Source organism: Hippoglossus stenolepis, chromosome 5 (assembly GCF_022539355.2).
Source record: "Hippoglossus stenolepis isolate QCI-W04-F060 chromosome 5, HSTE1.2, whole genome shotgun sequence".
NCBI classification, from domain to species: domain Eukaryota; kingdom Metazoa; phylum Chordata; class Actinopteri; order Pleuronectiformes; family Pleuronectidae; genus Hippoglossus; species Hippoglossus stenolepis.
In genome coordinates, this window is record NC_061487.1 from 7673640 (window position 1) to 7701048 (window position 27409).

At 41.4% G+C, this 27409-nt stretch overlaps 1 protein-coding gene across 1 annotated transcript in view; it reads left to right on the top strand.

Annotated features, from left to right (window-relative positions):
• The window catches only part of cspg4 (chondroitin sulfate proteoglycan 4), a 69392-nt gene extending 42560 nt beyond the window's left edge, over nt 1-26832 (top strand). Inside the window, exons 4-11 of the mRNA XM_035156382.2 lie at nt 1630-1818; nt 1996-2271; nt 7322-7498; nt 16532-16730; nt 17120-17251; nt 19104-19264; nt 21834-22017; nt 22748-26832. Of these exons, the coding sequence (XP_035012273.1) occupies nt 1630-1818; nt 1996-2271; nt 7322-7498; nt 16532-16730; nt 17120-17251; nt 19104-19264; nt 21834-22017; nt 22748-24576 (3147 nt within the window). The 3' untranslated portion in view covers nt 24577-26832. The remainder of the gene's footprint in view (nt 1-1629; nt 1819-1995; nt 2272-7321; nt 7499-16531; nt 16731-17119; nt 17252-19103; nt 19265-21833; nt 22018-22747) is intronic.
• Nucleotides 26833-27409: the final 577 nt, after the last annotated feature.

Consider the following 27409-nt stretch of genomic DNA (forward strand, 5'->3'; position numbering starts at 1 on the left):
TCAGAGAATAAGGGACAGACTCACAATAAATGGTTTGCCGGTTCGACTCTTCATGCAACAATACAGCATTTGTTTCAATATAGGGTGGTAATAATAATGTTGCAGGACATCATCTTTGTCTTTTTGAAGTTTATTGTTTCTTTATATAAAAAAGAGCCTTCACATGACTTGGGACCCTGTCTCTAATCTACATTGTAACCACATGAAAGCCGGGCTAAATATGAGTATGCAGTTGCTGCTTTTGATCTAGTTTATGTACTAAATTACAGTCTATTAAGTGTGGAAAACAGTGCACTGAGCATCCCCTGAGGAGCTTCCTGAAGCCCGCTGTAATTTACAAGATGAGTCTGTCTGCACTTCATTTTCAAAGCAATTAATGGGGTTTAAATTGTTGGCCCAATCATTAGACATCCCCTGTATGTAACTTGACTTTGAAAATAATGAGGAACATTTCTGAAAGTAAATCATCCCTTCACCCGAACTTGAATTTCACAACAGTGCGCACATCTTAAATCTGCAGCATTGACTGGAGAATAATCTAGACACCTGGTGCAAGTAGTATGATTGTCTGAACCACTGTCAAACACAAGCATGATTGCTAAACACTCCAAGGCCCCAGGCTCCCCAACATTTATTAAAATATCTCCAAGGTGGGGGGACTTTAAATCTGCCTGTGGGTGAATCTGTTACATGCTGCCAAAGGTCACATTGTCCTATTCAAGTTATACTGTCCTGTCTAACAACGTCCAAACTCCATATTAGCCTGTATATTATACTATAGTAGGAAGTTTACACGGTGTGTTCATGTTAACTATGCGCTATTATAGCATACAGCAAGTGAATGTAGTGCCCTGATATTCATGTACCATATTTAAAAACTTATTTTGATCTCAACTACTCACCTGTAAATTGCATTGCCATGATAAATCTGCCATGAACAGACAGACAGAAATATAAAGACCTGCCAAAATACCCCAAACCGCCTCGATGTTAGTTCCCCTCATGATGACACACACACACACACACACACACACACACACACACAGGTAAAAACAATACCAGCTATGCTGTCACAGCCAGTACACAATACACAAGGCACCTAAATCCATGTCAGTCTAACCACAGCTTTGAAGCACTGCTGCCAATTTCAGACGAAAACTGCTTTTCAAAAAATGAATTGGTCGATTCGATATGTTTTGCCAACTGTCGTCAGAGAAGTTGCACAACCCTCTGCTATTTTTGTTAGCTGAACGTATCATCTCCAATTTTGGTGAGTTTTCAGTGAGACTGATTGATTTGCTGTTCTTTTTATGAGTTCCCCTTAACTTCTTAGGCTAAACGAACAATTTAAAAATCCATGAAAATGATTCCATTCACAAAGCTGTAAACAGGGCTGTTTTCTCAGGAAAGGTTGTTAACGATCAACAGCAAATGTGTGTTTGCTGAGGTACTGTTATTTAATGAAGAAATGGTTTGTCGTAAAACACATTTCAACATTGTATGCTGCTCTAGATGGGGTTATTAACTCCTGTATATACATCTGCTAGTTCATCATTCTACATAAAACAGTTATGTATTTAGATTGTAACCATATTGTTTGTGTGTGCTTTTTGCACTTGTTTCTTTTAGGTGGAGCAAGCAGATATTCTCCCAACAGAAATGGTGTTCACTATTAAAGAACCTCCACGGTTCGGTCATGTGGTCAAGCTGACAAACAGTTCAGACAGCGCAGCCTCACCTGTCCTCAACTACATCCACACCTTCAGTCAAGAGGACATTGATCAGGGACGCATTCTCTATGTGTCTGCATCCATTCAGGTTCGGTGCCATTTCATTTATTCTCTTGTATGAAATAAAATGTGGCAGCTTGTTCTCTTGTATATTCACACTGAGAGTAAAATCAGACTAAAGCACAACCTCCGCCTCTGATGGGTTTGAGGCACAAGGTTTATTTTTAGTATATCAATAACTTATTTGAACATCCTTTTCTTTCAGGGCAATGACGCCTTCACAGTGGACGTCAGCAACGGTTTTACCTCAGTGGAGGACTTACAGATCTCTGTGAACGTCGTCCCCCGGCTCATCCCCATCCAGACCTTCAACTTCACTGTGAAGGAAGGCCTCAGCAGAGTCATTAACGCAGAGACCATAAACATCTCACATCCCTTCTACAGCTCAGCCAACATAGACTTTGTGGTGGAAGAGCCGCCACAGCACGGGGACATCCGCTACCTTGATGGAGACGAGCTCTCTTACTTCACATGGGAGGAGGTACGTTGTTTCATTAAGGAAGGAATAAGGATATTGCAAATTCACTTATATGGTCTAAAACTGAAAATATCATCAAAAACCTATGAACAATCACATCTTCCTGCTTAATTTTTAACAATCAGGTGAAGTTTTATTGCTTAATAATATGATGCTATACTGCTGTTTGTGGTATGATTAGCAACAAATTAAAAGTACCTGCTGAGCGTAGCGTAGTAACTAATTTAACTATCAACTACATCATTATGGCTGAGCATTGGTGAATCCATTTCAGGTGTCACTACAACAGTGATGCTGCTTCTGTAGGCTGCTTTGCTCATGTTGCAGGAGGCGGGGTCTTCTGTTACCGGCCTGGTCCGATAGGATCAATGAACCAATTCACCTCTTGTTAATGATAACTTTAAAAAATATAACAATCAATGTGAACATGTAAAAGAGTGTATTGAAAAAAATGTAGTGGAGTAGAAAGTACAGATATTTGCTGATATATAAAGTGGAGTAAATGAAGTGAAGTCTTCACTCTGTTGATGAAATATTTCAGTAAATGCTGCACTAGAGAAGTTCTACAGAGCTGCTTGATAATAACGATGTGTGGGTTTGTCACATGATCTATTATTGATGTGAAAATATTGATAACAGCCACTTTAAGGATTATGTTTTTCCTTTTGGTTTACGTCACTATTTTCAAAGTTCCCCTCAAAATTCTGTCTTTTGGTTTTGCTATGCCTGCAATTATCAGATTGACTGGATGCTGAGTGAAATAAAACTATAAAACTTTTTACCAGCAAACAGTTGGTTGGACCAAATCGTTTGATGTGAACCACATGAATTGTCAAAGCCACTAAAAAACATTGGACTCTCTATCCCACATTTTAAGGATTAGATGCATTTGACTGATTTTCAAGGAGATTCCCATACCCGTCCCTCAAATTTCATCTGATTCATGTTTTTTTTAACACTCTGGGACAAAAACTTTCCCAGAAGACCCCAGACCTCATTTATCTATATTTTATCCCATTTAAGTAATCTAGGAAGTGTAACATCTGGTCATCAACTCTCATGACCAGATCTTGGTGGTTGTTCAAGAGGATTACCACAGCGCGGCGTCACTATGGAACTTTCCCCAGTCACTGCTCAGTGCTGTTTTGGATTTGTTGTGTTGCAGAGAGGGGAGGGAGGATGTGGGCACTGCTGCAGCACAGTTATCTGCTCTCCCTCCGTGTGGTTCAGAGGCCCCAGCTTTAGGAAAATATTAAAAATGCATGAGTAGTTACCAGTGGAAAAACCTCATGCATTCTGAGTGGACCACATAGTTTGGAGGAGCACACATGTCTGGACGCATATCGTATAGCTCCTGCATCGACACTGGTCTGCCGCTACTCCTCTCTACTTTGCTGATGCATTGTGGAAAAACTGACGATGCCTTTGGAGCGCCCCAAGCCAAAATAAACTGGCCCAGTATATTCCTATAATAATGTGTAAGTGCACACAAACCTCCCGCGCTTTGCCACTGCCAGACGCACTCAAACTGTCGCTCAGAGATCCCAATGTACAACTTGAATCTGTCTAGAAGCTACATAGCAGGGATTGCGTTGGTAGTGGAAAGGCATAAATCCACATTATCATCTTCCATTATGGAAATGCCAGAGAAAAAAAGAATACTTGTTCTATGTGAAACATTGTCAGCTCCTGTACCACACCGAAGATTAAAGCTGAGTATATGTTTGCCGTCCCTGTCCTTGCAAACGGTGGGGTGTGCCAGAAATGACGGAATTTCCGCTGGTGTGTGGTGTCGTTTCAGCTGTTCAAGGACGTCCCAACTTTTTTTATTTGTGCGTTTAGCGCAACATCGATCGAGCCGGAGTCAAGAGTCTGTGAACAGATCCGTCTCTGTGTCTTTATGACCCCTCATTAATGAGGGAGTACAGAGATCCTGGAGGGAGATTGAGGAGATTGTTGATAAAGACGAGACTGCGAGAAGCTACGGGAAAAGCCTCAGTGACTAGTTTGTCAGAGCAAAGAAGTGAGCTCCAGCCTGAAGCGGTGCTCAAGGAGGAAACAAGCCAATGCCAGCCCTTTTCTGTTTGTGCACTTTTTTTTCTTCTTTGTTTTTTTCCGGCCGAGTGGTTGTGTTTTTCTTTGCAGCGACACGTATTGAATACGTCACCACACCTCAAAGGGGAGGATGAAAGGGAGAGGCGTCGACGTCACAGTTGGTGCACACAATGAGCCTCATTCACCAAAATCTTCTTAAAGGGATAGTTCACAGAAAAATTCAAATTCACTCATTATCTACTCACCACTATGCCGATGGAGGGGTGAAGTGTTTGTCCACAAAACACTTTTGGAGTTTCAGGGGTAAACAGTGTTGCAGCCAAATCCAATACAATTGAAGTAAATGGTGACTGATTCTTCAAATGTAAAAAATCAACAGAAAAAAAACAGAAAATGCCTCCATACTGCTCCTGTGGTGTCATCAAAGTGTTCTTAAGCCAGTTGATCACCAGTTACTTCAATTGTATTGGATTTGGCTGCAAAGCTATTTACTCCTGAAACTCAAACACTTCACCACCCCTTCATCGGCATAGTGGTGGGTAGATAATGAGTGAATTTGCTTTTTTCGGTAAACCTCTAAGTTTTTTCTCAAATTTGTTCTTAAGAAAGTCCTTAAGAAGACTCTATGTCAAATTCATGATGTGTTCTTCGATGTGCATAGATTCTGTTCTTACATAAGATCAAATCCCAAGTAAAAAAACATTGGTGAATGTCAGAATTGTCGTAAAAACTGCGTACGTACGTTTTAAGAAGAAATTTCTTCTTAAGAGCAGTTGGTGAATGAGGCCCAATGTCCAATCCATCAAGCATATCCAGAGATTAATGCCCAAGCTTGAGTTGGCCCAGCAATTACACCAGACTTTAATTGTTCCAAAGATAAAGTTGGGAGTGTGAGCACATTTCTGCAGTGTTTTCTCTTGTTACGTTTAATGCTATTGTAAGATTCATTTGGAGAGTCCCCCCCCCCCGCCGCCCCTGAGAACTGGACTTACTAGTCATTTTGTGAGGGGGGTTTGTACAGTGAACATTAACACGTTTGTAAAGTGACTCTATGTGCCGTGTGGCCCAGATGTGTCACATCATTATTGAATCTGTCTCGCGGTGTACGGCATTTTTCTCTCACCACAATGCTGACTCTGATTTACTCTTTGAACGATTGCATTACGTACACGTTCAGAAACATATGCTGCGCTGAGTGGGATCCAACTTGAAGAAATACAGGAAATCTGACACAATTTGCTCTAATGCACCTTTACTTTCATCAGGTTCACTTCTCCAGCAGGTCTCCATTAGTTCTTCCATCTGTGGAAACCTATTAAAGTCCACACAGACGCCTTGTATTTAGCACAAAGCACAAAATGGTTTCGGAGCAAAGTGAACAAACATCTGTGGTTTGTTCCTCTAATTTCCCCCAAAATACGGTAAAGCATCAATCAATGATTTCACATTAATCACTAATGAAAGTACGATAAATCAGGCAGCTGGTATCAAATATCGACGCACACACATCAGTCATTCTCTGAGTAAATCTGAAGGCCACATGTCCAACAACCACCCACTGTTTATTGTCCCAGCGAGCAGACTGATTGTCTCCCTGACTTTCCTCGATCAGTAATGATGAAGGGGCCTGTTATTCCACAATGATGCCCATCATATGGGATCAATTTGGCACTTCCTCTTCTCTGAAGCAGGTCCTCCCATCCCAGCAGACTTTCTTCTACAAGTTTCTAACTGTCCTTTGTGCAAAGAAGGACCCTGACTCTGTAAATTTGTCAAAAAGTATCATACGAAAAAGGAAAGGTAGACAGATTATGAGATCCAGATAAGCCTGCAGCACAGAGTAACAAGAACACAGGGTGCCGCTGGGCACTGAGTTTCTCCTTCTGTATGCAGAAGGTCCACAGTGTTGGCTTGTCCTGTGGCCACAGGTGTTGTTTTCCATCTAGCTCACTTGACACTGGGTGACTGATTCTATTGTGCATCTGGTTCCCCTCAAGGGTTCGTCCCACAGGGGAGAATCTCCTTGTTCCTGTGCTGCTGGCAGACTTTAAGACCTGATTATAGCCTGGACTTCCAACTCCACTTACAAAGAAAACAACAGATACAGTGTGTGAACTACAGACGGCATGAAATGGAGACCAGCTGATGTTTTTCTGACGTGCTTTTTAAAAATAAACAATCAAAGGATTGGTTTGACTCTGGGAAATACACTTCCCATAATGCAACAAAAAGAAGATACTCTCACTTCAAACTCAAAGACTTTCTGCTACGAATTTGTGCTTTTCAAGCCAAAGTGGCGATAGCAAGGTTCCCTTCTGTACAGATATTTTTGGGGCCTTTTTACCTTTATTGATAGGACAGTGTAAGTATGAAATGGGGAGAGAGAGCGAGGAAGACAAATGCAGCAGAGTGTCGGGTAGGAACCAAACTCAAGCACATATTTATGGAATGTAAGGTGCTCGCTCTACCAGGTTAGATGGTGTGTGCTTAGTTTAAGTCAAACTAAGAAATTAAAGTAAATTTCCCCCATAAATTTTAGCTGAAGTTACTCTTCCTGGAAATTCAAAAAAATGCCTTTAGAACACAGTGCTGGGAAGCAGGGCTAAGTCTTACAAGACACGCCTACCATGGGGTTACATTTTTTAAATATTTGTAGTAATAAATGTGATATTAAAACCAGCATTAATATATGTCATCGTAGAAGAGACATGTAATTTAGTTCCCACATCAAAAAACACAGTTAAGTGTGCAGCATCTCTTTAAGCTCTGGAAGAAAATCTTGTCTTTAATTCTAGTTTCTTCCAATTGAGTTTCCTCCAGTTGTTGCAGGATGTGTGTTCTTTGGACGGAGGTGTTGAGAGACACAGACTCTGTCACTGTAAAATACTTTATTCCTTCTTTGAGGCTCACTCCGCCTTTCCCTATTCTGTGATGTTTCCTACCAGTGGAGTCTGCTTCCGCACTGAGTGACAACTGGATTCCTTTTTGTCTCCTCCAGGTGAAACTCGGACACATCTACTACATGCATGACAGCACCGAGAGCACAGAGGACAGTTTTACACTCTCTGCCTCGATCTATGAGATTGAGCGCCGCAGCCTCCCTGTCACCATCTCAGTGACTGTCATACCAGTCAACGACGAGCCGCCAAAACTGACGCGGAACACAGGCCTGGAGGTAATGTATCGCTGTTTGAGAGTGTGTTGGCTGTTACTTTGAGCCTTCCCTGAAGGAAAGGTTAATGCAGGAAAAAAAGTTTATACCTATAAAATGTAAAGAGTTAGTTTAATACTTATTTTCTTTATTTAGTACATTTCAGCTGATGAGACTTTATGCTGATATGTTTTTTAGTGTGAAGGAGGAAGAACAAAACGTGTGTGTGTTCTGCTTCTAATCACTGAGGATTTTATACATTTAGATGATGTTTGGAGAAAACAACTTGCTTCCCTACAGCAACATTCCACTTTCAGCATGTATAGTTTTTCTTTCGATTATTGTTCACATATGTGCTCTGTGTCCTGCTGGAAAACAGAGCGGGTCTGACCGGCTGTAGACATTCCCACCTGCTCTGGACTTTGCATGACTGGTCTGATTCCCGAGACACAGAATATGAAAGAACATCAGATCAAAAACTACCTCTAGATGAAGATTGAAGCTTTGGTCTAAAGAGAATAAACAGCTTTAGTCTTGATTTGGTTCGATTTTTCTTTACAAAAACAAATGGGAATCTCATTATGCTTAGCTGCTGATTTGAATCCCATGAGACGTGAAGGGAAAAGACCCTCTGAGACCCTCTGGAATATTTTAGATTAGACTTTCAGGGGGTGAAACGTTGCCATCTTGATATCAGCCTGAGCTGCTCTGGGATCATAGTTTAAAGAATTAAAGAAATCTGAACTTTGGATGAACTCTTGAATTTACTGATAGTTCTTCACATCCATACTGGATAGTTTTCATCCACAGTTGCAGCCCACTGTCCAGAATCCAATACGCTGTGAGTATTAAATTCACTCCATGCTGCGAGCACGATAAACGCAGAGAATTTCTTTTACTCGGATGCTGAAGGATACTGACCCCACGGATGATGGCGCATGCTGCATCAGCACAGCAGTGGCCTCCACAGCTCTTTTTTTTTTGTTTTTATAAAGAGCCATAAAATACTTGTGAATTAGCATATTCTCAGCTCGTCAGCTCCAAAAAGTGGAAAGTAAATCGTGTGAGTCACATAAGTAGAAGAAGGCAGTGATTCACTGCTGTACCATGCAGCATCAGGCAGAACCTGGAGATGGACAGTATCTCTATGCATTTTACTGCCTTCCCAAATTTGCTCATGTCTATCCACTGAAACAGAAGGAAACATATTATCATAGGATGCATACATCTCAATGTAGCTTTAAAAAAATATTTTAGTTAATTTATTTAGACTAATCTTTGTCTTATTTATGAACTAAAGCCGTGTATCACCATTATTTTCTTGGTTATCACAGTGGAATTCTATTAAAATAAAGTCAAAAGTATAAGGCTCTGATGAAAACAGAAGGAACACGTTTAATCGTTTAAGTTTTCCACTACTCGCATTATGTGTTTAGATTCTTGTGACATCAGAGTAATAAAGGAAAAGGATATATGCATGTGTGTGTTTGCAAAAAAAATGAAGGCAGCTTCAATAGCCTCTTTGTTGAATTGACTGTATACAAGCTTCACAGTGTGTTTGTACCAAGCTGTCAAAAAGATTCAAGTCAGTCATAAAAGGAGAAGTTGTGCTGGATCCGTGACGTAGATCATACTGTAAGAGCAGGGAGGCAGTTGGAAAAAGGCAGCAGTAATCAGCTCAGAGAGCTGGAAACCAAATGTGTCATTCAGCCTTCCCTGCTCTGCCTGTGGCTCCGCGTCTCCGTGGCAACCCGTATTTTTGGAAAACCAAGATGGTCGTCGAGAACCGCAGCTTTCTGGCAGAGGGAAAGCGGCGTCCAATCCCTGCGTCTCCTCTGCCGGGGCTGCGGAACGTAACATAATAATATGTGGATGTTGAACCCATGCACAGCCGGCGCTGGCCCAGCAGCACTTGGATTGATTTAAAGCAGGAAGTGTGTTTGTGTATGAGTACGTGTGTGTGTATAGTGACCTCTGCAGCTGATGATCAGACATGATGACTAACATGGCCGTGATCAGGCTCTGTTCAAGCTCACCATTGATCCCATTTGGCCCAGTCTACAGGATACAGCTGGTGTGGATTAGGGTTTACACTCCGTCTCCGTCTGTCTGTGTCTGTAACTTCTATTTGACTTTGGAGTATTTCTGAATAGTTGTCACAATAGATCAGTCTGAATTCTCCACAGTCTAGTTTCTTAGTCTATCTATCTATCTATCTATCTATCTATCTATCTATCTATCTATCCGCCCCTCCCTCCCTATCTCTGTTTGTCTGTCTGTCTGTCTCTCTTTCTCTCTGTCTGTCTCTCTCCCTCTCTCCATTCCTCCCTTTCTCTGTATCTCTGTCTGTCTGTCTCTCTATCTATCTATCATCTATCTATCTATCTATCTATCTATCTATCTATCTATCTATCTATCTATCCGCCCCTCCCTCCCTCTCTCTGTTTCTCTGTCTGTCTGTCTCTCTTTCTCTCTGTCTGTCTCTCTCCCTCTCTCCATTCCTCCCTTTCTCTGTATCTCTGTCTGTCTGTCTCTCTGTCTCTCTATCTATCTATCTTTCTATCTATCTATCTATCCACCCCTCCCTCCCTCTCTCTGTTTCTCTGTCTGTCTTTCTCTCTCTCTCTCTCTCTATCCATCCCTCTCTCTGTGTCTGTCTGTCTGTCTCTCTATCTATCATCTATCTATCCGTCCCTCCCTCTCTCTTCTGTCTGTCTGTCTGTCTCTCTATCTATCTATCTATCTATCTATCTATCTATCTATCTATCTATCTATCCAACCATCCATCTGCATGATATCTATCTTAATGACCAGTGAGTGATATTGTTTTATCCCTCATTCAAACTCAGAGCAGTAGTCGGTGTGTAGTCAGTCAGTCTCACAGAGGAACACCACTGCTGCAGAGGAGGAGCTGAAATCAAAATGGAACACCTCCACTGTCTTCTCTCCCTCTTTGCTGCTACAGCTGCTGTCGTCTTTCTTCCTGTTGCTGTTGTTGTTGTTGTTCTTGTTGTTGTTGTTGTTTTCTTGTAGTTTGTCCAGCTTCCCCTCCCACTCCCCAACATACAGTTAGGAACACACCTTTAAGTGCCCTGTTCTTAAACCAGCCAAGGTTTCAGATGCCTCAGACAGAGGGATACAGATCCAGATGTCCGTCCCCACCTCAGAGTCTTAAACATTTTAAGAGATGGATGTATCCTGTTGACTCATCAGCAAACTAAGTCCTTTGCCTTTAACAGCTCCTTCATTACTGCCTCCAAATGAAATATCAGCCATTGTGTCCGATCAAATTAAATCTGCAGCCCATCCTCCTAGGCGCTAAACGCATCGATTGTTACATAAGCCATCAATCTGCGAGGCCATTTTCAGACTACCTGCCGGAGACTGTCTGCCTCTCAGCTGGGGTATGGTGTGGGGTGATGTGGCCATCTAGTGTTGAGGGCTGTGGACTGCACTGTGAAGAAAGAAAAGCATTTGCACTGACGAGCATGAATCCAGTGATGTGAACTCATTTTAAATATTGACTCCTTTTTATCATTATCGCTACAAATTGTTTAACAGTTTTAAGCTTTTATATTCCTCCCAGTAATAGTCTGGTGTATTTCTGCTCAATAGATAATCACAACTCTGTATGTTGATGATTATCATCAGCGTCATATCTCATAACTCAACCCTGTCTAATCGTTTATGTGAAAAAGAACTATGAGGAGGGATTACATTGGTGGAATTTAGGGTCACTTCATATTTGCAGTGCAAAAATTAACTATTGATCAGGAAAAGACAGATTCATATATTATATATATATATATATTCAATAGAGGCAACAATCTGCAGAAATAAAGGCACCATTCTTTCAGCTTCACACCCAGATGCAGTGACATACATACATGATGTTATATTTGTTTAAATGTTTGTAATACGGGTTTAAATCTAAATTGGTTGTTAAAGTAAATTTGTAAAAAGTAACTAGGACAGACTCTGGACAGATGCAAAGATATAGAGCTGGTTATAACTACGGGCAATTCAAATGGGATTTGTAGTTTTTTCTGAATTACACTTGTTTCCTTTAGCCTCAGCTCATGTTGGCCTATTTTCCTACTTGACTCGTTTGCCTGCCACGCTCGCTTCACAGTGCACCTCTCCAGCCTCCAGCTTTACTCACCTCCTGTCTCCTCAGTCTGCTCCCCAGCCCGTTCACCTGCTGGCTGCACAGTCATCCCACCCCGCTCTCAGCTCAGCCTACTTTCCCTCTGTCCTGCAAGCTACTATTTTCTCTTTGCCCTCAGCCTTCACCTGTCAGAACCCTCATCTCCATGATAAATCTTCATTTTATCACCTGTAACAGTGTGGTGCATTTAGTTTCAACTATTCGGATTCTGGGCTAAAATCATTGGTGTTTCCACTTTGCTAAATCTAATTGTCAAGTATACTAATTTAATGAGATTATCCACTGACTGATTTTTCTTACAAATTTACAACTTTAATATTTTTCTCACAATATTAGGCCCTAATACACATTTGTACATAAAGTTATGCTCTAGAATCATGTGATCAATATTGCCAGTGGTCATACATGCAGCTCTGATCTTTGACCCCACCCAACCACACCCACCAGGAAGGCTCTGTGTGGTCAAAAGCTCGAAAACTATGGCACTCAGTAGGGCACATACCATCACCGAGGCCCAAGAGTCCCCTGAAATTCAATCAAACTGCACTAAATTTCACACACTCATTGAAACCAATCCCTTAAATGAGCGTTTTCATCAAGATTAATTTAATACTGTCTGGGAAATCAGTGAAAATATCAAAAAATGCCCTATCACCCATGTTAAAGAAAGTGGTAAAACAATTTGAATGGGTTCTTTTCTGATCCATACCGCACCCTTCCAAGTTTCAAGTGCTTTTTTTTTTATCCTGGGAAATTACAGACAAACAAACCAACATACAAACGGACTGGGGTGAAAACATCACCTCCTCGGTAGAGGTTAGAAAAAAAGTGCTTTTCAGCCTTGAGCATGTGTTTTCAATTGAGCTTGTCAGAGAGTTGCAGGAGAACCTGATTTATTTTGTGAATTTGGGCCTTTAATTGCGACACCTTTCTAAACTTACTATAAACAAATCAAAGCATAGTTTAGCAGAAGCTTCGGTGTTGTAGGTGTAAACATTTCTCAAATTAACACCACGGTTCACGTTTCTTCATACCTGGTGCTTTTCCCCCCATTTCTGGAAAAGAAAACCTTTGACAGCCTCAGGTCTGTAGTGGTAGAAGAATGATGGGTGGGCATTATAACACCAGCTTTTGCCTACAACAATTCGCCTTAGTGCTGATAAATTGTCCAGGTGGGTGGCAGTGTTGTCTGCGTACTGTAGCACACCTACAGCAGAACAGAAGGACTAAGAGCCTCTCACGTCTGACTGTCTATAACAGGAGGGATAAAACAGAGGGGAGGGAATAATGCAATGAGCAGCTGTCTCATCCCCGGTTCACAGGAGATGGTGGATGCTCTGCCTTAAGGCAAACAGATTCACTTCCAGCTCCACTAAGTCCAGATTTGGCTAAAAAATGTTTGGGTTCAGTCTCTGCTCCCCCCCACCAGCCTCTGGACAAACCATCATGCTCAGTTTTCTGCAGGCCTGAAATATAAACTGTCCCCTGGAGGCCGAGCATCTTTAGGGGCTGATGTCACTGGTTCTCTGCAGGCTTCAGCAGTTGCAGTGGATCAAATCCAACCTATCATAGGCCTGATGTGACACAGAACCACCATGTCTATATAGGTTGGTGTGACAGTCTTCCTCTGAAGGTGACACACCACCTGCCGAGCTCATCCCGGCAGGTTATCTTCATCCTGCAATGAAGGCGTGTGGCACTTGAGAGATTACTTAACTCAGAGGTGTTCCTTTGGACTGGACTTGTTCTGACTACAGCCGTTCTATCAGACAGAGCTGTTAGGCAGTTTACTTTTTAATGACCTCTGCTGTTGCTATACAGGACTGGTGAATGTAGCATGTTGAAGTAGCAGCAGAGCTTTCATTTTCATTTTAATTCAAACATGTCTGCAGTCATGAAAGTAAAGATTTGAGAGAGACAAAGATGTAATGTGTCAAAAGCAAAAACAAAAGCCCAAAGTGTGTAATGATGAATAGTTTCTTTGAACTGCTGCTGCTGTGTGTGAGACTGATAGAGCTTTGATGCTGTATCAAGCCAAATGGGATGTGAGGAGCAGCGGCGTGTAAGGCAACTAAATTATACACTTAAACACACGTTGGTTATATTGACCCAATCCAGATGGGTCTGAAATACCAGAAACAACATAGAGGAATGAAAAGAGACAGCAGTGTTCTTGGTTTCACAATTATCTGTAAAGCTGCTTTCAGACATGCACAACGCACATTTTCTCTTTTCCAAATTTCTCCCCAAGCTCCCTAGTAAAATATAAATATGTCCGTGTGAGCCCATGTGAGAGTACAGCAGGAAAAGGTCTGCATTATTCACAACAAGCGAGCGGGCGTGTGGAGGACGTTTGGAACGCACAGCAGATGCAAAACTGAAAAAACAGACGAGAACAATACAAATACCTCAGGAGGAAAAAGAGGAGCCACCTACGACACTGATGAAGATGCCAACTTGGGGGAATTAGATCTGAGAGCTTTTGGTGATAAGTGATAAGAAATTTGATGCTGTGAACAAAAACACTAGGAATTTACCAGTAGAATTTATAATTTCTATCCTGCCTCCTGAATGCTCTACCATACCCTCAACTGAATGCTCTGGAGAATTTCCTGTTGTTGGGAATATGTTTGACCTGGAAAATATCCTGCGGTGTTCTTCACACCTGAAAGACAAACTGATAGAAAGAAAACAGCTTGAAATAGTTAAACTGACATAGAAAGTTTGGTCGACAACTCTGGTCAACCGTCCCCTGACCTTCCCACCAGCGCCACCATGAGATTAGCATCGTAGTTTTGAGCTTTATTTCGTCCAATAGTTCTGTGACCAGACATCAGCAAATCTAATGACATTCCCATCACCATCTCCTTTGTGTTTAGAGCTAATTGATAAATCACACTAACTCACAGTGGACATGGTAAACATGATACCTGCATGCTATTAGTCATTGTTAGCATGTTAGCATGTTGCATTTAGCTTAAAGAAGCCCTGTGCTAAAGTTCAGCCTCACAGAGCTGCTATAATGGTTGCAATACTCTTTTTTTATTTTTTCCAGTGACTGGCACTCGCTGCCTTGGCCTGGTTTCCAACTTAAGTGTCTAGATCTTAGTTTGGATTACATGCAGTATTAAATGCTAAATTAGGCTTTCAGGCTATTATGGTAAATTATAAAGAAAATCCTCCCTAATGCATTGAACCACTTTTTAAAAAACAACTGTTGTTAATGTACCATGTCTCTCTGACTCCCTTGTATTATTTGGTGGTGCATTTTCAAACTCCCATGAACAAACTGGGAACATGTAGACAATGTGGCATCACACAAAGACTTTTAAAGGAATATACACAACAGGGGTTTTAAACAAAGAAAAAACTGCTGGTTTCTGCACCAGTATCTGTGGGAAAATAGGAAGTCCACGGATGCATGCTCTCTCACACTCTCAACATTCTCTAAGGGTCTTATAGTTTTTTGAAGGAATTAATAAGGAGAGGCAGATAAGACAGGCGAAGAGAAACTGGGTCGACAAAAGAAAAGTTCATCACAGCACTTGTAGAATATGATCAGAAAATACCTCTGAACCTTTGTGTTATACGTGGATGATGTCCACTTGTACGTGCCATATAGCGTAAATCATCCCTGTCTCTGGGTAAGTAACACCTGAAGCATTGAGATGTGAGACTGAAGCTTCTCCTCTTCCTCATGCCTGGCTCTTCATCCTGAGACTTAAGAAAAGAGCGTGAGAGGCCTCAGAGGGAGAATGGCTTTCGCGATCGATGCATACCTCTGACTGCAGGGCGGCCTCGGCTCACTCTCCCAACTGATTCCACCTATTTAAGAAAGTCTTTCTACAGGGGATCTGCTCCATTTTTTCCAGTTAATGCCCCTCTCAGCCAGCTGACCATTAGATGTCCATTAAAGCCCCTCCACCCGAGGAGACTGATTCAGCCTATTCTGCTGCGCTCCATCTTCTGATAACAGGAGCGTCTCCACTGCCGCAGAGAAATAATTAACCTTTTAAATTGTTACCGAGGAGACGGCTGTGAGCGAGATGGGTTTTGTGGCCTTGTTTTTCTGCATAATTTCTTTTATAAGTTTCTTCTTTTCTTTCTTTCTTTAGTTTCGATCTATCTATCCATCTATATTAAACGGGAAACAATCTGAAATTCTGAAAAAATAGAGTCATAATAATTTGAAACTTAAGACTTAGTATTTCGATAATAAAATCCTACTTTTAGGCTAGTTGTCATGTTAGAGTGGGAATATCAAGATGAGTCGGTCTCCTGCATTGAAATGAGGCATGTGGAGCATCTTGTTTATTTAGACTTTAGTTTAAGCTTCACAAATTACAACTTAATCTTTTGGCTCATCAGCACCACATCATCACAAGTATCAGGACTTTGAATAGATTGTGAAAGAAACTGTGTCTATTTCGAAGAAAGAACCACTTGGACCAGGTGAATTTGTCTCTTTTGTGGAGAAGGAAGAGTTTGGTAGAGGTTGACTGAGAGATTATTGTTAGTTACATCTGTGTGATATTCAAAAGGGGTTTACTCTTTTCTTAAAATTAGTAAACATGATGAGGAAGTGAAACTCTGGCCAGCGAGTTCTCCTCTCACTTTTTCTTGACTGTTTTCTCGTTAAAATACAACTTTGTACTCGCTATATCATACTCTCTTCCCAATTACAACTTTATTCGATCTATGAAATCCCTTCGGAACATAATCTTCATGTACAGCCGCATTTTATCTTTACATACGCTGCACGTCTGACAAACTCCTGACCTCTGACCTGAGATACATCTCTCCAAACATAACTAAGACTTTTATCTGCTGTGTCTTTTCATGTCTGTTCTCTCTCTCTCTCTCTCCTGATGCCTTTTGATATGTTTCAGGTTCTTGCTGGGGAGGAAGCTGACATCACCTCCAGCATGCTGAACACCGAGGATGCCGACACCCCTGCCGAGAAACTGGTTTACCACGTCGAGATGCCAACCAATGGGATGGTGGCGCTGAAAGAGGCGCCCGAGGAGGGCATCCTGAATTTCACACAAGCGAGCATAAACAAAGGGGAGATCATCTTCACTCATGAGGGTGAGAGGAACGGACGTCCCTGTTCTTTCATTAGTGTGGTGTAACATACGACCTCTACTGACCTCTGTCTGCCTGCTTGAATTACAATAACACAGCTTAAAATGATCATCGGGTTTCTAAGAAGAGATCCTCATACCTGGCCAAGTCATCAATAAGTTAAACTATTAAACCCTTACAGATATACTGCAGTTCTGTTGTGTAAGAGTTGAAAAATAAGAGTACATTTTACATTACAAGGTCATAAAAGCAAAAAGTTTCTGTTACATTCTACCTTTATAATTGTAGTATAAATAATTACACCTATATTAATTCATGAAAGATGAATGAAAGACATAAAAGAAAGAAATGAGAAGACAACTGATGACATCTAATCTCATCTGTCCCTGTAGGTGAGGAGTCTGGTGGTTTCAGTTTCACCGTGACAGACGGCGAGCACACTTCTCCTCTCTATCAATTTGTCATCACAGCCAGGCCTCTCACCATCACCATGGTAACGCAAGAGGAGCTCATGGTGTTCCCAGGTAAGACGCCAAAATCCTCCAGATTTGAAACTGTGAAGGCGTTACAGTACAGAGAGTGTGTGGTCACTTGTTCGGCTCATTGTATTTATGCCATTATGTACCCATGCCATATCAGAAATTACTTTGTAACTTGAGCAATACATTAATGTACATTAATTCAGTATTTATATTTATTTGAAAACAATTAAATCAAATGCACCAGTCACTTAATGCATAATAACATAATTATACATTTGGAACAATAGTTGAGAAGAACATTGGTGTCAAAAGTACGGTCCTGGTGAAATAATATAACACTTATGGTTCTCAACAAGCAATAAGTTGTGGTCCTAGATTATTTTGGTGTGATGCTCTGAAGGAAAATATACATATTGTCTTTTTTTACATTGCACATACTCTAATAATCATCAGATAAACTCCTGACCCCTGGCTTGACTACACAAACATAACTCAGATTTAAATCTGCTGTGTCAGACACAAGATGAGGTTAACCACAGAGAGTTGGTCCAAACCTCACTTATTCCTTTGGAGAAAATAACGTTCTTGTATTGAAGGATCCTTCTTAGGTTTAGTTTTCAGTCCATACATGGAGAAAGATTTTGCTTTTATTGCAAATATAACATTTTCCAAAGATACAGATCTTGAAAGTACTTTAGACCACTGGCAAAGAAATTTAACAAGGGAGTATTTCCAAAAGACAGAAAACTTGTATTTAGTGGGCAGATTATAAAAAATATATTAGATTATACATACTGTAGGAAATACACCCAGTAAAACAAAAATGAAAATAAAGACATTGCAACAATTTAATGCATGAAAGGAAATATTTTACTAACAGGACATAAACATTCATATAATGTCTGTGATTGTAGCTTTTTCACAGCTACAGTATGATCTTATTTCAAACTTAATGAAATAATATTGACTCTTACATCTCTCCAAAAAAAAAATCAAGAATACATATTTTACATAAGAAAACAACCGATATATCGTGAAACTCTCTAGACGTAGAAGCAGCGTACATTTTAAGTCAGTGTAAATGTGTGAGAGAGGTTTGACTTTTGGTCATTTCAATACTAAAGTTGTAGGAATTTCATTTGAGCTGATGGAACTTTTGCTCAATAACAGACACAAAATGGTGCCGATGTGGAAGATAATGTTGCCCCGGACCCACCTGAGTTTCCAGAGATTGAGCCTGTTGAATCAAAATCACTAATATTGTATCTAAAACATGCTGAATGTGAGTGTAACAGAAACACACAAGCAGAGGACGTGACCCTCTACGTGCCTCTGGTCATATCAGACCAATTAAGGTTTGAGTGGCAGTGGATTGAATTATTGCTTATGTATTGAATCTTTCATTGATTAGAGGAAGACTGTGTATTTTCAGTCACACAGTCTCAATTACCCTCATGTCCCGGTGCCTTTAAAAGCTGCATTTCAAACAGAATTGACTATACTGTTGGCAGAGTGTTTTCATTTCAAGGCTGAAATACTGTTGAAATAAGATATCAGGACTGGTCCAGAGGAAAGTATTTAGAAGTGAGACGATTCAACAAGCACAGGTGTACCTCCAGTCTTTTCATAATAAATGTCACTTTTATGTTTGACGTAGAAGATGAGTTGTCACACTTTAAATTAAAGCTTGGATAAAAAGTTGGAATGAACCCCTCCACACCAGGACGCTCCTCTGCATGATAACGTGCATGAGTTACTGGAGCCGCTACATTCTGGAGACATTTATGAACTCTGCCTAATTTTACGAGCTCCACTCCGCTGCCAACAGAGAGGGCATTTTACACAGAATCATCTGAGCAGTGAGAGGACCATGTGTGTGTCTGTGTCATCACAGGAACAAGGCAGCCCATCACAAGCGCCAATCTGGGGGCCGTCACCAATGAGGACGGAAACGAGATCAGCTACTCTCTCATCCGCCCACCTCGTTTGGGACGACTCATCCTGGCTAACGACAGGAACCAGTATGAAGAAATTACCCGCTTCTCCCAAACTCAGGTAATTACTCTTTCTGTGTGTGTGTGTGTGTGTGTCTTCAATGTATTTCTTCTAGGAAACATAATAATGATAAAATAATAACAATAATAATAATAATAAGAGAAATTATCATAATTCCCCTTTTGTTAGTAAAAAAATAACCGTGAAAATAAATAAAGTTAATTCTAAAACTGTCAAACAATACAATACATTCAAACAAAAGATAACGTATACCTCCGCCAGGGCTAACGACGCTAATCTCGCCAAGTTAAAGAAAGTACAAATCCAGTATCCGCTTCAAAGGGTTCTTCTTTGGGTCATGCCCCACCCCTCTACAACATATAATGGAAATTGGTTCTGTAGTTTTGGCGTAATCCTGCGAACAAAAAACAAACATAACTTCCTTAGCAGAGGTGATAAAAGGCTTTTTAATAAAAACATGCCAGCGAAACCAAAAGAAAATAGTTTTTTTATTCTTGAATACGTAGTTAAGAGATTCATTTTCAGGTTTCATCTTCCTACTAACAGCAGGCTGGTAGTCAAAGCTGGTAAAGGGTCTCCAGTCATCTTACACGATACTCCATCAGACAGATATGAAATTATAATTACACAGGTAATTACTCTTTCTGTGTGTGTGTGTTTGTCTTTGATGTATTTCTTCGAGGAATACCAAACCCAAACCTAAACTTATTACTTATTTTTTTACCTATCATCAATTTGTACTGACCTGAATGTCCTGATTTGACCCCTTATTATTCATACCTGACGCTCCTAATGAAGTTGTATTGTTTTATATGTGAACTCTTACTGCCACCTGTCAAGTGCAGGAGTGTGACCTTTCACACGGCATATAAGGCATGTTCCTCCTCTTCACCAGCAGGGGGCCTCCTCGAATATGTCACCACATGCATGAGCATTAGTTTTCTAAGCTTTAGGAATTTGGAGTTTTTACCCATGAGAGTTTTTATTGCATGTCTGGATTTGGTGACTACAATCTCATATTTGTCTCAGTTACTGTCGAATAGGTCTACTGTGTGTCTCTGTCAAAGCTGTTGCCCTGACAGGGTTGAACATAGTATTAACACTGAGGGGAGTGTTATACGTCATGATGGAATCAGGTTATTCAGAATCCTCGGAGTCTAGATTGGAAGTCTGGAAACAGGATCTCAATGAGGATATCTCAATGAGTGACTGGAGGGGGGGGCATGTAGGCAATGGTGTGTCTATAATATTGTCAAAACAAGTCTATTATATGTGGAAAATCAATAAATATATGTGGGGGGGGGCAGTGAAGGGACAGGCAAAGCATGACACTATATAAATTTTTATTTCAGTTGTTCGTTTGGAAAGTGATGCAAAGGAAAGAACATTTCCATCACTCTCTCTCCTGACCGTAATAAAATGTTATTGGCCCTTAATGGCTGACACCTACATGTTTTGGCAAAACCTATCATCAGGGTGTGGCTCTTGATTTCAAAGAGTTCCTTTTTTTTCATTTAGTGGGATTTGTTTTTACTTTTAAAGTCTGTAAAACAAAGAGGCATCAGTATTACCTCTGTTAGGTTTTCATCCATGTCCATTTGTTCATTAGCTTGCTTGTTTGTTTCTAGTTTTTCTGTGTAGAATATGTGAACACAGCCAGCTTGTATTTGAGAAAGTATATTATGGATGGTATAGTTAGTATAGAATGGTTTTGGTGGAGGATTATAAGGACTCACGTCTAAGTACCACTGTTCATGTACCATCTGCCCTGTGTCTGTCGGCCATGCTGACGTTATGCTCTCCCTCTCATCTCCATCCATTCAAGACTATCTGCTCATTTCCAAACCCGACATCTGACCGCGCTTGGACGAGCATGAGAGCAAATTCCTTCTGTGCAAACTGCTCCGTTTAGAGTGTGACAGAAAATCTAACACTAGGTTGGGCTGAAAACAAGATTTGATCTCCGGCAGTGTGCAGTTGTGCATGCATACACGGATATAGCCGTGCACATTTGCGTGTGCATGTGTAAGAGAGATGGAGCGAGAGAGAGAGAAGGGTTGAGTTCAGGACACAGGGGCCTAAGAGAGTGAACACAGGCCGTCACATTCCAGATCTCCAACCAGTATCCCAGTTCAGCCGAGCCAAACCACTGCTGCAGCCATTTGAGCTGACCTTTCACTGTGGGACTCACACAACGTCATAGGGGTAGAAAATAGGTCAAACAACATATTTCTGCATCACAAACATGTGGGTTATTGTCTATAAAATGACCCAGGCCAAAATAAGCTTTCAACGTGTGACTACAGACATAACGTCATTATAAAATCTAAGTGTAAATCAATGTCAGACTTTCAAAGCCGCTTGGAATGATACAAAATCGTATAGTTGCTGCTGGCACACTTTGAGAATATACCCTTCTAGAGTTCCTTGTTTGCCAATTTAACATCAAGACGTCTTCATATTTTTGGGCCAAAAGACACACATGGGATAATGACATAAAATGAACATGCTGCCAATGGCTAAAATATGCCAAGAGGTAATCTGTGATCTAAGCCACCATTGAATTTGATCATCATGTTCAGACTGACATGTTTTCACTGACACACAGCTGGAGTCCGGAGCAGTCTTCTACGAGCACCAGATACCCGAGGAGGCTTTTTGGGTGGTGAGGGACTCCGTAGAGCTCACCCTGTCGTCCCAACCAGCTCCAGATGTCCGACACATCCTGCCCATCACCGTCTCCTACTACGCTGCTCACAGCAACATCTCATCACAGCTCTGGAAGAACAAAGGTAAATGGCAAAATGAGGGAGGGACACAATGTTTTTACATCAATAAATGATATTGTTTTTTTTAAGGACCACTATAATAATTTAGTATAAGACAGGTTTCCCTCCCAGTCTTAACTATAACTTTCTTTGGATCTGTTGGTAAAGCAAGAGCACAGGGAGAGTTTCATCTGTAACTCAACACATGTTTAGTGTCCAAATCCAAATCGTCACCCACCTGAATTCCTCACAACACCTCCTCACTTAATGTGCATGTGCTGTTTGTTTGAAATTGTTACCTTACTTCATCCTGCAGTCAATCGCTGTTGGATCTTATTTTAAAATTATGCACAGAAATCTCAGGTTTAAAGAATTAAAAACAGTGTGTCTTCTGGTTAAATTCACAGTGAAGTCCAACCCTGCTTAATCTGCCACTATGGTCGGGAAAATTGCCTCAGTTGTCTTTTGATATTCTTCAGTAAAACTTTTCACAGAGAGAAACTTTCTTATTAACTACTGTAATTGCCTTAACAGTCCAAAGTCATGAAGAGATTTATAACCCCTGCTTCTGTTGCTGCCAAAACAACCAGCGCCCAACTCCATCTGTCTCTCCTTGTGCGCCCACTTTGCCAGTGTACTGTGATGCATAATTAAAAAGCGACAGGAGACGGCTTAAACTGGAAAGATAATACTTCTGAAACGTGAATTTGATGATATTTAAAACATTTTGTTTGCTTTTCTTGTTTCCACTCAGGTCTGGAAATTGTGCAGGGCCAGAGGAAAACCATTGATGATTCCATTCTTGATGCCTCCAACCTTCTGGCAAGCGTACGTGAGGCCAATCAAGATGATGTGGATGTGGTTTATGAGATTAAGCGTTTTCCTGACCACGGTCGTATCACCCTGGGTGGGCAAGACCTGCCCCGTAATGCCCCCTCCTTCATGCAGGAAGATGTGAATCAAGGAAAGCTGGAGTATCTGCATGATGACTCAGGAGCCTCCTTGGACAGCTTCTCTTTCAGGGCCCGTCTAAAGTCTGAGGGTCAAGGTGTGGCCTCACCTGCAGAGTCTGTGGTCCTGGAGGAGATATTTAACATCTCAATCAAACGGCGAGGCTCTGACCCTCCCGAATTAGTTACCACAGACATGCTCTTGGAGGTCCTTCAAGGCTCCATGACCATCTTGACCCAGAGGCATCTCAACACTCAGGACGAGGACAGTCCACCAGATGAGGTGCACTTCAAGGTGACCAAAGCCCCTGGCAACGGTCGACTGGTTGACTCTCTCACAATGGAGCCCATCACTGACTTCACACAAGAGATGGTCAATCGTGGGCAGGTGGGCTTCTTCAGTGATGGCAGCCTTGTAGATGGCTTTGCGGAATTCATTGTGTCAGACGGAGAACACCAAACGGAACCACACACGCTGCACATTGGCGTCCTCGCTCGCACTTTGTTTCTTGACAAAGCTCCCGAGATCAAGGTGAAACAAGGTGATGATGAGACCCTGGTGACTGAGGAGATGTTGAAGGCCACTACCGGGGGCCCTGTTGAGGAGGACATCCTTTACAAGATCACAAGTGTTCCCAAGTATGCAGCTGTCATGGTTGACCGGCAGCCCACGTCAGCCTTCACCCAGAAACAGATCAAAGAAGGCAGAGTCAGCGTCCGATTTGTTAAGTCCACTTCACCTCGAGATAGCGTCGCATTTGTGGCTCGGAGTCGGGCGGCTAACGTCTCCTCTGTCCTCAACATCACAGTCCAGCCTCTGGCCAACATCGCTCAGGATCCTCTCTTACCCCAGGGTACTCTTGTCCAACTGGACAGGAAGCTTCTGGACGCATCTCCGCTCGCAAACAAGACCCGAGCGTCCCCCACGTTCACTGTCATCCAACAGCCACGGGGGGCTCGTTTTGTGAGGTCTGGAGGCGCCGGTGCAGGTCAGCCAGTGGACACATTTAGCCACAGGGACTTGGATGAAGGCCGTGTAGCCATGGAAATCCTAAATATTACATCTGGATCAGAAGGTGGTGTTGCTCAGGATGAGGCACGCTTCCTGCTCAAAGCCCATGGGGTGCCTCCCGCTGAATGTGTGCTTTCCTTTAAGACAGGCCCCTACAATGCTTCTGGAGTCTACCCTGTCACTCTGTTGAGGACTCCCTCAGAAGCCCCGTATGCAACTCCAACTAGCCCCCACTGGAGGAGCAACATGGACTGGCCCAATGGAAATCCCACCACCACAGCACCTTCCGGCTCTAGCCCCAACGGAAGACCACATGTCTCCCGACGGAGCAACTTCTGGTCTATTCTCATTCCCATCCTGGTAATCCTCCTCCTTTTGCTGCTGGCAGCCATCTTGGCCTACTACTTGATCCGTAAAAACAAGACAGGCAAGCACGACGTCCAGACGGCAGCTTCCAAGCCCAAAAACGGAGAGGTGGCCAGCACGGAGACCTTTCGCAAAACTGATCCAGCCAATAACATCCCCATGTCCGACATCGACGCCAAAGACGCAGACCCGGAGTTGTTGCAGCACTGTCGGACATCAAACCCGACCCTGAAAAAGAACCAGTACTGGGTTTGAGACGCCTTGAGATACAGTAGCACACAGAGAGGTGGATTCTCGAGTGTTTGGAAGCCTTCTCAAACCATTCCTTTCACTATTAAAGACCTCTTGCCACAGCGTTTTCAATGAAAATATCTTTTGACACCATTGGTCATTTACTTCTCTCAACACAACTGTGGACAAATTCTCAGGCAATGAAACACTGAATACCTATTGGCAAAGAAAGAGGCAGTTTCTCACCGTACAAGGTTCCTGCCATGTCTATTTATTTTAGTTTTATCATTCCTCTTTGTCGTAGGGCACAGATGAAGACATAAACATGCCATGTGTTTGCAAAAAGTATTTGGAGTGTGCTCTGTCATTGTATTCCATATGATATCATAGACCAACATTATTCGATTGAGTGAAAAGGTAACTTAAAGTCTTGGCAATAGTTTGATTTCACTTTTTGATTGATCAGCGGAGTGGATAAGCGTGTACATAGATGATGAGGTATATAGATTGCTGTATTATCAATAAGATGACAAACTGCCTCTTAGTGTTGAGTAGATCTTTATTTTTCTGTGTTTTAAAAGGTACCATTGTATGTTGTTTCTCAGGGCTAAATTCAGTTTAAAGAAACAGTTTGATATTTGGGCAAATGCACTTGTTCACTTTCTTGCCATGAGGTAGATGAGAGGTTTGATACCACTTTGGCATGTCCGTCAAATCTGAAGCTACAGCCAGGAGAAGCATCCATCTTTTAATCTAACTCTCAACAAGAAAATCAACAAGTGTTTTCCCCTCAAATGTCAATCCATTACTTTAATGTCATCACACATTAACATTTCAATAGTTTGAATTTTGTGTGAAAATCACATGCTATAATATTACGAAATCGGAAAAATTGACCACGGTTTAGTTGAATTTAGCTCAGAGTCATAAATTGTGACGCTTGTGCTTGTTTCCAAAGTGCTTGTAAATGTTCACTGGACTGGAACAGCACTGACAGCATAACTACAAAGTACACAGCTTGTAGACCACAGTCACTTTGCTAGTAGTTTTCTACCAAAATACACGCCCGTATTTGGCCGACAGTCACGGGTGAGGTCATCGTAAACTGGAATGTTTCCAGTTTTTAAGTCTGTAATTAAGAAATCATAACTATGAATGGCTGGTGCTGGTGCATTCCATATGTAAGCTGAATATACAGACTGTCTGAAATTGAAATTGTGAGATGTTTCTAACTCCTTTGACTTGTTATGTATATTGAGCTTTGGTGTAATTGAGACTAGATGTCTTTCCATTTCACTCTGACCTGTCGTGCTTAACTTATGTTGAATAAGTTGAATGAATTACTTAAGCTAACGTAGAAAGGGTACAAGGAGAAATTCAGAAAAACTTCTTTGATCCACTAAAGAAAAGACAGTTTCTTATTATTATTTTTCTTAGTGTCTTACTATTTGCTGTATATTTCTTTTCTCATACTGTATACCGATGACACCTTGTTCTTCGTTAGTCATATACTGAATATACAATTATTTCTATGCAGTACTATCATCTATTGAATTTCTATTTTTCTAGTGTTGTGAGAGCAAGATATGTAGGTAGAGATTTCCCAGTGACATGTTCTCGTACTGAAATAAAACAACAGGTCTCTCAGTCATCCACATTATACCAGTCTTATGTGTAAATATTAAGCTCTTCGACATCATGTAACTACATTTAATTAGATTGAGCAACTACAACATATGTGCGTGAGAAAGAGCTAGAGCGAGAAGGTCCAGGTATTACTCATGTTGTGGGGACCTTAATCTGTTTACACAGTCTCATTATGGGGACTTGTCGTCTGTATGGGGACAAAAAACAAGTCCACATAATGCAAATCAATACATTTTATGGTAAAGACATGTTTTAGGGTTAGGTTAGGGTTAGGCAGGTAGTAACCATGATTACCGTTAGAGTAATTCTCTGGGAAGTCAATGTAAGTCAATGTAGTGTGTGTGTGTGCCCATCTCATTCATCTGTTTCCTGCTTACTGAGTTAGTTGCAAATTTTCATCACCACTTCTCATTTTTCATTATTTATTATTTCTGTCACTCCCCACACATCTCTTCATATTCGCTCTCTCAGAGAGTAAACTGTAATCTGTAAACTGCAGGTGCCTTTGAAAATAATGGTAACACAAAACAATCTTTAGACTCTGATAATAGAACATAACTGTCTATTAAAGCTGCAGTTTGCCTCTGAGCTTGTTCTCAGCACTAATGGAAATAAAATGTTCATGCAACAAAACCTGTGTTCATCACTTTGTACTTTTTGCTGGAATTCTTCATCTCCAGGATGCACGTGGGTGAACATGCAGAGGGGCGACATGTGCAGCCTTTGCTTGTATGTTTATTTTATGTTTTCATCTGTCATCTTTTCCTCACTTTTTTTGTTAAGCTGTTGTTGACATCACACAACAAGTACATTTTCACCCCAAAACCTAACTCTTTTCATTCTCTAGATACTTTTGATTATCCAAACTTTTGTATTGTCACAGTTACATTACTGTAATTCACTATAGTCCATCTTCAGATGGTTCAAAATGATGCAGCCCGCCTTCCAACTAAGACTGAGTGTTACTCCAGTGCTGGCGTCTTGTCCAGGATGTGCCCCCCCCTCTCGCCCACTGTCAGAGGGGTTGCCTCCTGCTCCCTCTGACCCTTAAAGGATGAGTGTTGTAGGTGACATGGTGATTTTCTGAATTGTGTCCAAACAATAACTCAAAGTGTCTCAGGCAGTCTAACCAGGGTCTGCTGGTTCTTTCCTGAGCTCATTTTTACACAACAGGAGACTGAATTTGCCGTCATAAACTTTGTTTCCCTCT